Consider the following 12,690-nt stretch of genomic DNA (forward strand, 5'->3'; position numbering starts at 1 on the left):
ATTTGGCAAATGGCTAAGTTTGATTAATTGGCTTTTTTTTAACAAAATAAGTTTGGTCCAAAAAATCCCAACCAGCTGTGCTGGTGGGCACAGTGCTGTAGCAATGAAGTCTGGCATCCGGGGCAAAGCTCGCAGCAGCAGCCTGCCCTTGCCCTGTGCACAGATCTGGGGGGCACACCCCCCTGCCACGCTTGCCTGAGAGTGCATGCAGTGGTGGGAACCACCCTTCCCCCATCCCTGCACCCCTGCAAACGAACTGCTCGCGGCTCCGTCCCGCACCTTGCCCTGGCTGGACAGCACCTGTTGGTGCTCCTTTGCTTCGGTGCCCAGGGCAGTCGCCCCGCTTGCCCCCCCCCTCTTGTTGCAACACTGGGTGGGCATGATATTAGGCAGAAATAGCATCGTGTCCTGTGAACTTTATAGCCCTTGTTAAATTCATTAGATTGTGAAGTCTTTAATTTGCAGAAATGGGGAAGAGAGACAGTGCTGGAGGTTAAAGTGCAAAGTCCCGGTGTAAATAATTACAAAATATAAACCCCTGCACAGGAGATAAATGTTGCATTGCCTCCTTTATTCTACACTATGTGGCATCAGAGTAAACTATACTGACTAAAACAGTGGGTGGCATAGCATATATATGTATATATAGCGTCAAATAAAAGCTAAGAGCAACAGGACCATTTCTGTGGACATAGACACCCTGAAAGCTGAAAAAACCAAAGAAGATCTACCGTGTGCAGCTCTTCAGTGTTCTCTCAGAGCTTCACTGTCCAGCCTGTTGGCCATCACAAAACACAGGTCGGTGAAACATGCTTGTTTGCCTGTGTCCTCAACTTCACTCTTAACAAAAAGGGAATTGGCTTATCCAGCACTTCAAAGCATCACACACTACTGGGTGAGATATTTCTTTTCCTTAAATTTGGGTTGTTTTATTAACTTTATTTTCTGCTATATTTTAATTAGAGAAAAATTTTGTTCACCTGGGAAATTCCAAATTCCAACACTTTGACATATTTTTCTAGGAAATTCTTTTCAGTATCTTTTCTTCTCTTCAGTAGTGCATTTTTCACCATCGCAATACATAGTTTATATAGATATCTCTACCTATAGATTAGAAAGTAGCTACTAACATAGTTACAGTATGTAAAAAATGAGACATATATTGAAAAAAATACATTTCTGAACTTCTCTGTTGTGTTGAGTTGAAAATGGATACATTTTGCATTTTATTTTTTTCCAACATATTCTATAAATAGTTTTGATAATGAAAAAATTCTCTGAAATCATCATTAATTGAAAAAAATATGTGGATTTCATGGAAAATGGATTTTCCCTTAATAAAGAAATAAGGGGTGCCAATTATGATCAATAAACATTGGGAGATACATCTCTGAATTAGTGTATAAGGCAAGGGTGAGCAAAATATGAACCCACCAATTGATTGTATCCAGCCCACGGCTGCCCCATGCATGGGACCAACACCCACCTGCTCCTACTTGGGGCAGCCTGTACCACGGTCCTGTCTGCACCCAACCTACTAATGGCACTGCCCCAGCCCTGGCCCCAGCCTTGGCCAGCACACACAGCTTCCTGGTGGGACTGCTCCTGCTGCTGCTCAGCTCCTTCTGCCTCCAGTGGCAACTCCTCCTGCCCCTGTTGTGCTGCTCCAGGTGTGGGGAAGCTGCAGCCAGACAGCTCCTGCCCCAGTGAACTGGGCTCCAGCTCCAACTCCTAGCTACTTTCCATCCACTTTACCCACTCAGAGTGATGAGCAGCCACCTACAGGCAGCTGAGTGGGTGGAAGGCAATGAGGAGCCAGAGCTGGAGCCCCACAAACTGGGTCAGGAGCCACCTGGCTTCAGTTCCCCTGCTTCCTGGAGCAGCACAACAGGGGCAGAAGGAGCAGCTGCTGGAGGTAGGGAGAGCCAAACAGTACTCGGGCAGCTGCAGCAGCAACAAGAACATCCCTGCTCAGAAGCTGTGCATGCTGGCTGGGGCTGGGGCGGTGCTGACGGTGGGCATGGGGCAGGTACATGTGGGAGTATGGCACAGGCCCCAGGTGGCAGTGGGCAGGGCTTGGCCCCATGAGGAGTGCCATGGGCCAGAACACACCTTCACAGCACCAGTCCTCCTGGGAGAGCTCTGCTGCACGTGCCCCCTGCCCCCCCTTTCCCTCCCTCCCCACACCTGCATTGGCTTCTGGGACCTAGATCCCTCCTCTTACCTCCCAACGCACACAATATACAAGAATAGGACTCTATTTTGAGCTATTGTGCAGTCTCTTTATATACACTACTCAAAAAAACATAAATCAGGATGAAAATATTTTTTGAAATAAAATTAAAATGTGTTATAGTTGATGTTTGATTTTCAGTATATGATTTGTTTTTTATTGATAATTTAAATTATAGATAAAATAATTATAAATTATAATTAAAATGAGATCTTCTGAAAGATTTTATGCGAGGCCCTTGACGGCTCACCAAAACCGCTATTTGCAGCTCTGGTCATAAACAGAGTCTGGGAAGTATAATTGGAGAATGGATCAAAATCAAAGTTTAGAATGCTGAGAAACTTTGTACAGTCCTATCTATATAGAGATGCTAATAGCATCATCATCCTATCATTGGTACAGGAGCACAAAGCATAGACTAGTCCTGTCCCACTATCAATTAGCAGGAATTGGATTCAGTAAACTATATGCCTGACTATTAATTTTAAGATAGATTTCTCAGATAAAAAATAAGGTTTAAACAAGTGTAGTTAAATAAGTACCAAAAAATATTTAGCCTAAGCAATGAAAAGTTCCCAGTATGTTAATTTTTGCTCTGGGTTTTTGACATTACATAATAGTAACACACATGGGAATGAGTGAACTGTTAGGGGAAAAATGAAATTCAAGTAGCTTTGCCCCTCCCAAAGGGCAAGAGAACATTTGCAACCCCAAAATCTGCCTTTTCCTCCTCTTGCTACTTCTCAACATGTATTTTCTTTGACTCAGTGCTACTGAGTCAAGGTACATATCAATAAGTTTTATACTGTGTATCGGCATTGATTTGGGGAAGGAATACATCAGGGAACAACTTCTGGATCCAGACATGAAACTGGAGTTTTGGTCCCTGTAAAGCAGCCACATTAATGCTACAAAAGCAACAAGTTTTTGGACAATTAGCCAAGTTTTATTTCTTGTGGAGGTGTACTACATTCATTCCTCCTGATGCTGAAGATGACAATCATTCATTACCATTATATCTGCTTGTATTATATCAATGCCAAGAGGGGCCACGCAAATTCTGTACTAGTGATTCTTTACTGAAGTGCTGTGGCACCCTGGGTGCTGCCAGATCCTTTGAAGGGTCAAGAGGTGTGAGGAGATAAGCTGGATGTCAGGAGATAAGCAGATAAAAGCAGGCTCAGTCTTATTAATGCCTGACCAATCCCATCTCCCCACTGCCCAGCCCCCCCTACTAGGAAATAAGCACTGTAATCTATAAATTAGATGCCACTCAGTTTTCAAAAAGACATACAAAAAACTAGAACTCTTGGTTCCAAAATGATACCTTTTATTAGACCAACTGGAAAATGACAAGAAAATTGCCCTTTTCTGCAAGCTGTTGGGAATCAAAGTCCCTTTGTCAGGCTCTGGGAAAAGTGTAGATGGTACAAGATGGTAAAAAGTCCCCATAGGTCAGAAATAAACTTCATTTTTGCACAGAGGGAGCTGAAGACGGAAGTCTGTCCCTCTGGGTCCATGAAAGGGTCTTTGTGAGCTGTGTTGAGTAGCTCTTTGATTTGTTGATCAAGTAGAATTCCTTCCCTGAAGGTGTCAGATGGTAGGTAGGGAGGCAAAAAAAACTTCCTTGTTGTTCTGCAATGAGGTTTAAAATTCAAAATCGGAAAAGGACAATTTTCTTGCCATTTTCCAGTTGGTCTAATAAAAGGTATCATTTTGGAACCAAGATTTCTAGTTTTTTGTATGTCTTTTTGTCTCAGACCAACACGGCTACCAAGTACACCCCTGAAATATGGAAGATGCCAAATTTCGGCCGATTTTGGATTTTAAACTTTATTGCAGAACAACAAGGAAGTTTTTTTGCCTCCCTACCTACCATCTGACACCTTCAGGGAAGGGATTCTACTTGATCAACACATCAAAGAGCTACTCAACACAGCTCACAAAGGCACTCTCATGGACCCAGAGGGACAGACTTCTATCTTCAGCTCCCTCTGTGCAAAAATGAAGTTTATTTCCGACCTATGGGGCCTTTTTACCATCTTGTACCATCTACACTTTTCCCAGAGCCCGATGAAGGGACTTTGATTCCCAAAAGCTTGCAGAAAAGGACAATTTTCTTGCCATTTTCCAGTTGGTCTAATAAAAGGTATCATTTTGGAACCAAGAAAGAGTTCTAGTGTTTTGTATGTCTTTTTGTCTCAGACCAACACGGCTACCAAGTACACCCCTGACTCAATTTACAAATGTTATGGAGGGGCCTCCCTCGAGTTGAGTGAGAACCACTCTTCTGTGCAAATCAAGGGTAAAACAACTGATTTATTCCCTGAAAATGTCAATATTTATATATTGGGAATGATAGTAATACTTCTGACTAGATCTCATTGCCTTCTTAAAAGTTAATTAAGTCTAATGGGGTGAAGGTCTATCCTGAGTCAGGCTCACAAGATTTCTTCCCTGCTGTCAAGCATCACTGGGCAGATTAATGTGTTAGAGGCTTAGGAACTTTAACTGCAGTCTCCTGATACACCGTTTTAATATCGTTGAGATAGCTCCTACTGGGGAATAAGGAAAGAACCCAGCTGTTAAATTAGTTATTTTGCCCTTGAGAATAAAGGTCTGACAAACCTGAGTTGAATCTTTCAGGGGGTCCTAGAGAAAATAGTGTATGGAGAGCAGTATCTGTTATAAAAGGAGGAGATGGTGTGGAACAAAGCATCAGGGCTACTTGTACACACCACAAAATTGGCCTTTAAAGTGGCTTAAATGCTCTTTTGCACTGCTTTAATGGCATTGCTGTTTCCACTGTCAGCAGCGTATTGTGCGTTAACAGTGCTGCTGTTTACACGGTCAGCAGTATATTGCACGTTAAATGACTTCGGGACACAGCAAAATAAAACATGTCCAAGGTGTTTTCGTTTGATACCGTGCAGGCGCAAAGGGAAGCACGGGGCCCCATGTAGCTCATGGGCTGTGCAGGCAGCCCGTGAAGGCAGGCTCCACTGAAGAAAAAAAAAATGGTGAGCCTGATCTTTTTTTTTTTTTTGTCCCTGGAGCCTGGCTGCCCGCCCGAGCTGGGTGGGTGGGACAGTGCTTTCCTCCATGGCTGTGAGGGTGGCTGGTGCTTCCCTCTGTGGCTGCGGTGCTGCCCAGGACCGACCAGGCTAGGTGACTGCAGGTAGGTGCCACCTGGGGGGCGCCGCCGCCGCCACCGCCACAGAGCGAAGCACCAGCCCCCCCTTCTCCCCCCCACAGCTCAGGGACCACTCAGCCTGGTGGCAGCTCCCCCTCCCCTCCCCTCCCCTCTGCCCCGACTGCCAGAGAGGCAGATAAGAATCAGGCCCAACCCTTGTGTACACACCACAGGGGTTTACTTCAGTTTAAATTGAAGCGGGGTTTTTAACAACCCACTGCTTCAATTTAGGGAGAATTAAACCGAACTAAACCTCTGTGGCGTGTACAAGCAGCCCAGGTCTAATAAACATGCAGGAGTTTTAAGAGAAAAGTGGTGAATCCCACACCATCAATTTAATTCAAGTGAGATTCTTGAGAGCTGCAAGATTGTAGGTAAATTCTTGAAGGCCTCAAGGGACTAGAAACTACAAGGCACTGTGGAAAGCTTCATTCATTTGGAGGAACTCTTGGAAAGTATCTTAAGGATAAAGACTGAATATGACTTGGTTTTGCCAAAAAGAAACTGGCACAGAGTTGGGCAGTGCAGTGCCCAACTCAATCACCTAACTGGTGTACTTTGAAAATATAACTACTATGGCAGGAGAAATTCCTAGCATATCTGATAGTAAGATATTAGAGGGGTTTAGACTTTTTTTACATCAGACATTTGATAAAGAGTTAAATTAACCTAAGAAAGAGGGAAAGGGGTAAATGTGGAGCTAATTAGAAAGCTGGTAAAGAACAAGGGATAAAGGGCAGACTTCAGTGAAGTTACCCATGGAACAAAGTTGTTAAGGAACATAGCTATACATTTAATTTGTAGACAATTCCAAAATGGATCATTTGGTCATTGAGTTTAACCCCATATATGTCACAAACCCTAGAATGTCACACAGTTACCACTGTGCTGAACCAGATAACTGTGTCTGGCTAAAGCGTAGCTCCTAGGAAGATGAAAAAGGATAATAAACCAACAGTCCTAAGCAACACTTTTAGGATTCTAACGGATCTCTATTGGCTTCTGTTCTGACTGTCAAGTCTTCAGCACAGGGACCGTGTTTTATTCTGTTGTGCCTGCTGATACTCCATGTACATTTGCAGCACTCTCTAAACGCTCAATGAGAGCAAATAAATAGACAAAATCTATGAAAACAGAATCTCCATGTTTCTGGCAATACTAAAAAAAAGAGAGACATCACAGATGGCAAGGAAGAGTTTAAATGGACTCCAACGGATTTCAGAGCATTATGGTGTGTGTAGATGGGAAAGCGAGTTGAATGAAAAAGAAATGTAGAATCATAGAAAATTAGCCCAGGCCTTTAAGCCGGGCCTTAAAAACCTCCAAGGATGGAGATTCCACCTCCTCTCTAGGTAACCTGTTCCAGTCCTCACCACCCTCCTAGTGACAAAGTTTTTCCTCATATCCAAGCTAAACTTCCCTTGGTGCAACTTGAGCCCATTGCTCCTTGTTCTGTCATCTGTCACCACTGAGAACAGTCTAGCTCCATCTTCTCTGGAACCCCGCTTCAAGTAGTTAAAGGCTGCTATCAAATCCCCTCTCAGTCTTCTCTTCTGCAGATTAAATAAACCCAGTTCCTCAGCCTATCCTCATAAGTCATGTGCCCCAGTCCCCGAACCATTTTCATTGCTCTCCGCTGGACTCCCTCCAACTTGTCCATATCCTTTCTATAGTGGGGGACCCAAAACCAGACACACTACTCCAGATGTGGCCTCACCAGTGCTGAATAGAGGGGAATACTTATGTCCTTCGATCTGCTGACAACACTCCTACCAGTGCAACCCAGTATGCCGTTAGCCTTCTTGGCAACGAGGGCACACTGCTGACTCATATCCACCTTACTGTCCACTGTAAATCCTAGGTCCTTTTTTGCAGAGCTGCTGCTTAGGCAGTCAGTCCCCGGGCTGTAGCAGTGCATGGGATTCTTCTATTCTGAGTGCAGTATTTTGCACTTGTCTTTATTGAATCTCATGAGATTTCTTTTGGCCCAATCCACCAATTTTTCTAGATCAGTCTGAATCCTAGACCTTCTCTCCAGTGTACCTACTATACCTTCCCCCCCCCCCCCCCCCCCCCCCCAGCTTGGTGTTATCTGTGGACTTGTTTAGGGTGCAATCCATTCCAATTTCCAGATTGTTAATGAAGATGTTGAACAAAACCAACCCCAGGACAGACCCCTGGGGCACGCCACTTGATACCAGCTGCCAGATAGATATTGAGCCATTGATTACTACCTGTTGAGCCCAACAATCCAGCCAGCTTTTTATTCACCTTACAGTCCATTCATCCAATGCATACTTCCTTAGCTTGCTTGCAAGAATGCTGTGGGAGACCGTATCAAAAGCCTTGCTAAAGTCAAGGTATATCAGATCCGCTACTTTCCCCACGTCCGCAGAGCCAGTTATCTTCATAGAAGGCAATCGTGTTGGTCAGGCATACCTTGCCCATGGTGAATCCATGCTGACTGTTCCTAATTCTCCAAGTGCTTAGAAATTGATTCTTTGAGGACTTGCTCCATTATTTTTCCAGGGACTCAGGAGAGGCCGACTGGTCTGTAGTTTCCTGGATCCTCCTTCTTCCCTTTCTTAAAAAAGGACACTGTATTTGCCCTTTCCCAATCATCCGAAACCTCCCCCAGTCACCACAGGTTTTCAGAGATAATGGCCAGTGGCTCTGCAATCACATCAGCCAACCCCCTCAGCACCCTCAGTTGGATTGCATCTGGTCCCACGGACTTGTACATGTCCAGCTTTTCTAAATAGTATCTAACCTGCTCTTTCTCCACTGAAAGCTGCTCAGTGCAGTACTCTGAGAACTGACCTTGCCTGTGAAGACAGAGGTCAAAAAGGCATTGAGTACTTCAGCCTTTTCTCATCACCTGTCACTAGGTTGCCTCCCCCATTCAGTAAGGGACCCACACTGTCTCTGACCTTCTTTTTGTTGCTAACATACTTGTAGAAACACTTCTTGTTACCTTTCATGTCCCTTGCTACCTGCAACTCCAATTGCACTTTGGCCTTCCTGACTTCATCCCTGCATGCCCGAGCAATATTTTTGTACTCCTCCCAAGTTGTTTGTCCAAGCGTCCACTTCTTCTAAGCTTCCTTTTTGTGTTTAAGCTCACTGAAGGGTTCGCTGCTAAGCCAAGCTGGCCGCTTGCCACATTTGCTATTCTTCCTGCATATCGGGATAGTTTGTTCCTGTGCCCTCAGTAAGGTTTCTTTAAAATACAACCAACTCTCCTGGGCTCCTTTCCCCCTCAGACTGGTCTCCCAGGGGATTCTGCCCATCAGTTCGCTGAGGGAGTCAAAGTCTGCTTTTCTGAAGTCCAGGGTCCATACTCTGCTGCTCGCCTTTCTTCCTTTTATCAGGATTCTGAACTTGACCATCTCGTGGTCACTGCTGCCCAAGTTGCCATCTACTTCTACATCCCCCACCAATACTTTCCTGTTTATGAACAACAGATCAAGAAGAGCAACACCCCTAGTTGGCCGCTCCAGCACTTGCACCAGGGAGTTGTCCCCAACACTCTCCAGAAACATCCTGGCTTGCCTGTATACTGCTGCATTGTCCTCCCAGAAGATGTCAGGGTGATTGAAGTCCCCCACAAGAACCAGGGCATGTGATCTGGAAACGTCTGCTACATGTCTAAAGAAAAACTCATCCACTTCATCCTCCTGGTCTGGTGGTTTATAGCAGACACCCACCACAACATCAAATGTGCATCACATTTTTTTGCTCTCCGTTCAAACCTTAACCCAGAGACTGTCAAGGCCTATCTCCGGTGTCATACTGGAGCTCTGAGCAATCATACAGCTCTTTTACATACACCGAAACCCCTCCTCCTCTTCTCCCCTGCCTGTCCTTTCTGAATAGTTTGTACCCATCCATGACAGTGCTCCAGTCATGAGAGCTATCCCACAAGTCTCTGTTATTCCAATCACATCATAGTTCCTTAACTATGCGAGGACTTCCAATTCTACCTGCTTGTTTCCCAGGCTCCGTGCATTTGTGTACAGACACCTGAGGTGACTGACCAATTGCCCTACTTTCTCAGGAAAAATGAGGCTTCCTCCTGCTTCTGCTTCATTCAGGTCACCCACTTCCCCGCTTACCCCAGGGCTTTGTTCTCTGTTCCCCCAGCGAACCTAGTTTAAAGCCCTCCTTCTCCGTTCCCCCAGCGAACCTAGTTTAAAGCCCTCCTCACTAAGTTAGGAAGCCTATCTGCAAAGATGCTCTTCCTTCTCTTCATCAGGTGGATCCCGTCTCTTGCTAGCAATCCTTCTAGGAACAACATCCTATGGTTGAAGAAGCCGAATCAGCTGCACAGCTATGCATCAATCTGCCAGATGCAGCCACTCCTGCCGGGGCCCTTCCCCTTGACTGGAAAGATTGAGGAGAACACAACCTGTGCCCCACCTTCCCCTGTCCCCTTCACCCTTATACCCAGAACCCTGTAGTTATTCATGATCTGCTCGGGGTCACCCCTGGCAGTATTATTGGTGCCCACAAGGAAGTTAAGCAGGGGTGGACAAAATACAGCCCACAGGCACTTTGTCTGGCCTGTGCCAGGTCCCTTGCTCCTGCCTGGCCTAGGCGCCATCTAGCCTGTGGCAAATCCTGCCACCCCCTGGCATGCAGTGGGGCTGGGGCAGCTCCACAGCTGGATTGCCTTTGTAGGCAACCCAGATGGCAGTGGCTCCTTCCAGGTACTACCACCACTGGCCCCAGCCTGGTGGTACTGGCAGGGACCTGCACATACAGCCCCGACATGGCCCACCTTGTGCCTGCTCCAGACTCACCTGCCCACACTGAGCAGTGGCAACAGCAGCAGCAGCTATGCAGAAGCTTCTGCACAACACGGGGGGAAAGAAGCCCCCTTCACTGCTGTTGGGCCTGTCTTGCTGCAGCCTCCCAGAGCCCATGCCTGAGCTGCCCTGCAGTTCCTCTGCGCTGCCATCAGTGCCCCGCTGGGCAGACCATGAGGCAGCAGCAATGGCGGCAGAGAGGAGCAACAGGGCAGCCCAGGCGCAGGCTCAGCAGTGGGGTGGCGGGGGTGCTTTTCCCCTGGAACCAGCAGCAGCTTCTGCTTAGCTGCTGCCACTGCTTAGCATGGGTGGTCAGTCTGGAGCAGGGCAGGGTGAGTTGGGGCTGTGCGTGTAGGTTTTGGCTGGTCCAGAGCTGGTCTGCTCCACTGGGCCAAGTCCAGAGTGGGCGTGGGGTGGGGTGAGGGCTGTGCGCAAAGATCCCTGTTGGTAGGAACCACCGCCGCCACCTGGGCTGTCTAAAGGGCAGGGCAGGACAGGCTTGAGGTTGGAGCTATATGCTGTTGATGGTGGCATGCGGGCCCCAGGCTGTTGCGGAGGGGTAAGGGAGGGGCTGCTGACTGGCCTGCAGCAGGTCCCCAGAACTGCGTATGTGGCCCATGGGCCCAAATAATTGCCAACCCCTGATGTAAAGTTATCTGAACCAATTTAGATTGGTTCAGGGAGGTGGCGCAGCGAAGAGAGGCCCGGTGCACCAGGCAGGCAGGCAGGCACTGCTACTATCCATTTGCCTGGCGCACCACGCCACCCTGCCCCACTCCCACATCTGCCTGCAGCACCACTGTCTTACAGGGGGAGAGGGGAAGGAGCGGGTGGTGGCATGATCCCAGATTCCCCATTCTCTTAAATGGTCACACTAACAATACACCAGTTCAAAACTGGATCTTTTCTCTCTTGGTTGTCAGGCGACTTTCAGAATAACAACTATCCTCTTTATTATCTGTGTTGCAGGATTCCACTGATTTTCTTTGGTGAGTTAAAACATTTTGCTAAATCCTCTTCTGCCATGAAGATTTTGCTGAAATTACGAACGCACAAAGCTTTATGGATTCCCAAATCATATTGTAGATCTTTCCATAAAGACCACAAGCTGCTTGCCTCAGAGATATTTTCACATTATGAACCTAGCAAGAGACATGAACAGGAAGTACCGGAATACTTTAATTTTGCAAGTGATGTGCTGGACAAATGGTCTCAGATGGAAAAGGTAGAATCCCTTCTGTTGTGCAAATTAGATTTCTTCTTCCTTTTTGAATAAATGTTTGCTATTCATTTTTTTAAAAATCAGTTGCCAAAGACAATTTACACTGGAAAGTTAGGCAAGACCATGTGAAGGTATGAATGTTGAGCCCAAGTGAAAGAGGGTCCAAACAAGCTTTGAGACTACTGCCGAGCTATTAAATGTCTAGGGCTCAAAAAAAGAAAAGTAGCAGAAATAAAAATGCCAAATTGAAAGCATGAGAAATCTGCAACAAGACTCTTTCCAGTGACCTCAGGGGGCTCTGGATAGGGTTCCCATATGTCCCAGTTTAACCAGAACAGTCCTGGATGTTGAAACCCAGTCCCAGCAGGCTTGTGAGAATTAAAATGAACATCCTGGAAATGTAGAGGTGCAAGGCACTGTCTGACAGGGAATCAGAGTCCTGTAGAGTAGCATAGCACACCAGGCAGGGACTGCTGCTGCCCACCTGCCTGGCGCACCATGCCACCCCATCCCCACCTCTGCCTGCAGCAGTACTCTTGACTTGGGAAGGGGGAGGGGAGCATCCCAGATTTCCCATTCTCCCATATGGTCACCCAAGCTCTGGTGATACATCTCAGCTATGCAGCTCACAGATTCATATGCATCAATGTTTAAACCCTTATGTTGTTCTGTAGGATGGAAAGAGACCAGTTTCAAACCCAGCTTTCTGGTGGATAAATGGAAGAGGGGGCGAAGAGAGGTGGAGCTTTGAGGAGCTGGGATTCCGATCCAGGAAAGTGGCCAATATGCTCATGGAAGTGTGTGGTCTGCAAAAGGGAGACAGACTTATAGTGATTTTGCCCCGGATACCAGAATGGTGGCTGGTAAATGTGGCTTGTATACGAACAGGTCAATAAACCTCTTTTAATATATCAATTAATGAACTACTGTACTGTTTTGCCCAGAAATGTTTGGCTAAATTCACTCCTGATCTAAGTTTGAAAATAATTGACTGTGTTTTTAAGTAGAAAAAGATCAAATTAAACATTCCTCTTAAAAGCTAACCTTATTGCTTTTCCAGGAATCGTCCTTATACCAGGGACATCCCAATTAACAGCCAGAGACATTTTATATAGACTGCAGGCATCTAAAGCCAAGTGCATCATTACCAGTGACAAAGTGGCACCTGCAGTGGACTCTGTGGCACCCGAGTGCCAGTTTCTGAAAACTAAGTTAATAGTATCAGAAGGCAGCA

At 46.3% G+C, this 12,690-nt stretch overlaps 2 protein-coding genes across 2 annotated transcripts in view; one reads left to right on the forward strand and one right to left on the reverse strand.

The window, feature by feature from the left end:
- PDILT (protein disulfide isomerase like, testis expressed) overlaps positions 1 to 1,815 on the reverse strand; it is a 60,231-nt gene extending 58,416 nt beyond the window's left edge. Inside the window, exon 1 of the mRNA XM_025206992.1 lies at positions 1,487 to 1,815. The gene's annotated coding sequence lies outside the window, so the exon portion shown is untranslated. The remainder of the gene's footprint in view (positions 1 to 1,486) is intronic.
- LOC102387447 (acyl-coenzyme A synthetase ACSM4, mitochondrial-like) overlaps positions 543 to 12,690 on the forward strand; it is a 23,246-nt gene continuing 11,098 nt past the window's right edge. The window contains 4 exon segments of the mRNA XM_025206987.1: positions 543 to 798; positions 11,204 to 11,459; positions 12,131 to 12,344; positions 12,517 to 12,689. Coding sequence (XP_025062772.1) covers positions 11,259 to 11,459; positions 12,131 to 12,344; positions 12,517 to 12,689 — 588 coding nt within the window. The 5' untranslated portion in view covers positions 543 to 798; positions 11,204 to 11,258.

This window comes from Alligator sinensis, unplaced genomic scaffold (assembly GCF_000455745.1).
Source record: "Alligator sinensis unplaced genomic scaffold, ASM45574v1 scaffold330_1, whole genome shotgun sequence".
NCBI classification, from domain to species: domain Eukaryota; kingdom Metazoa; phylum Chordata; order Crocodylia; family Alligatoridae; genus Alligator; species Alligator sinensis.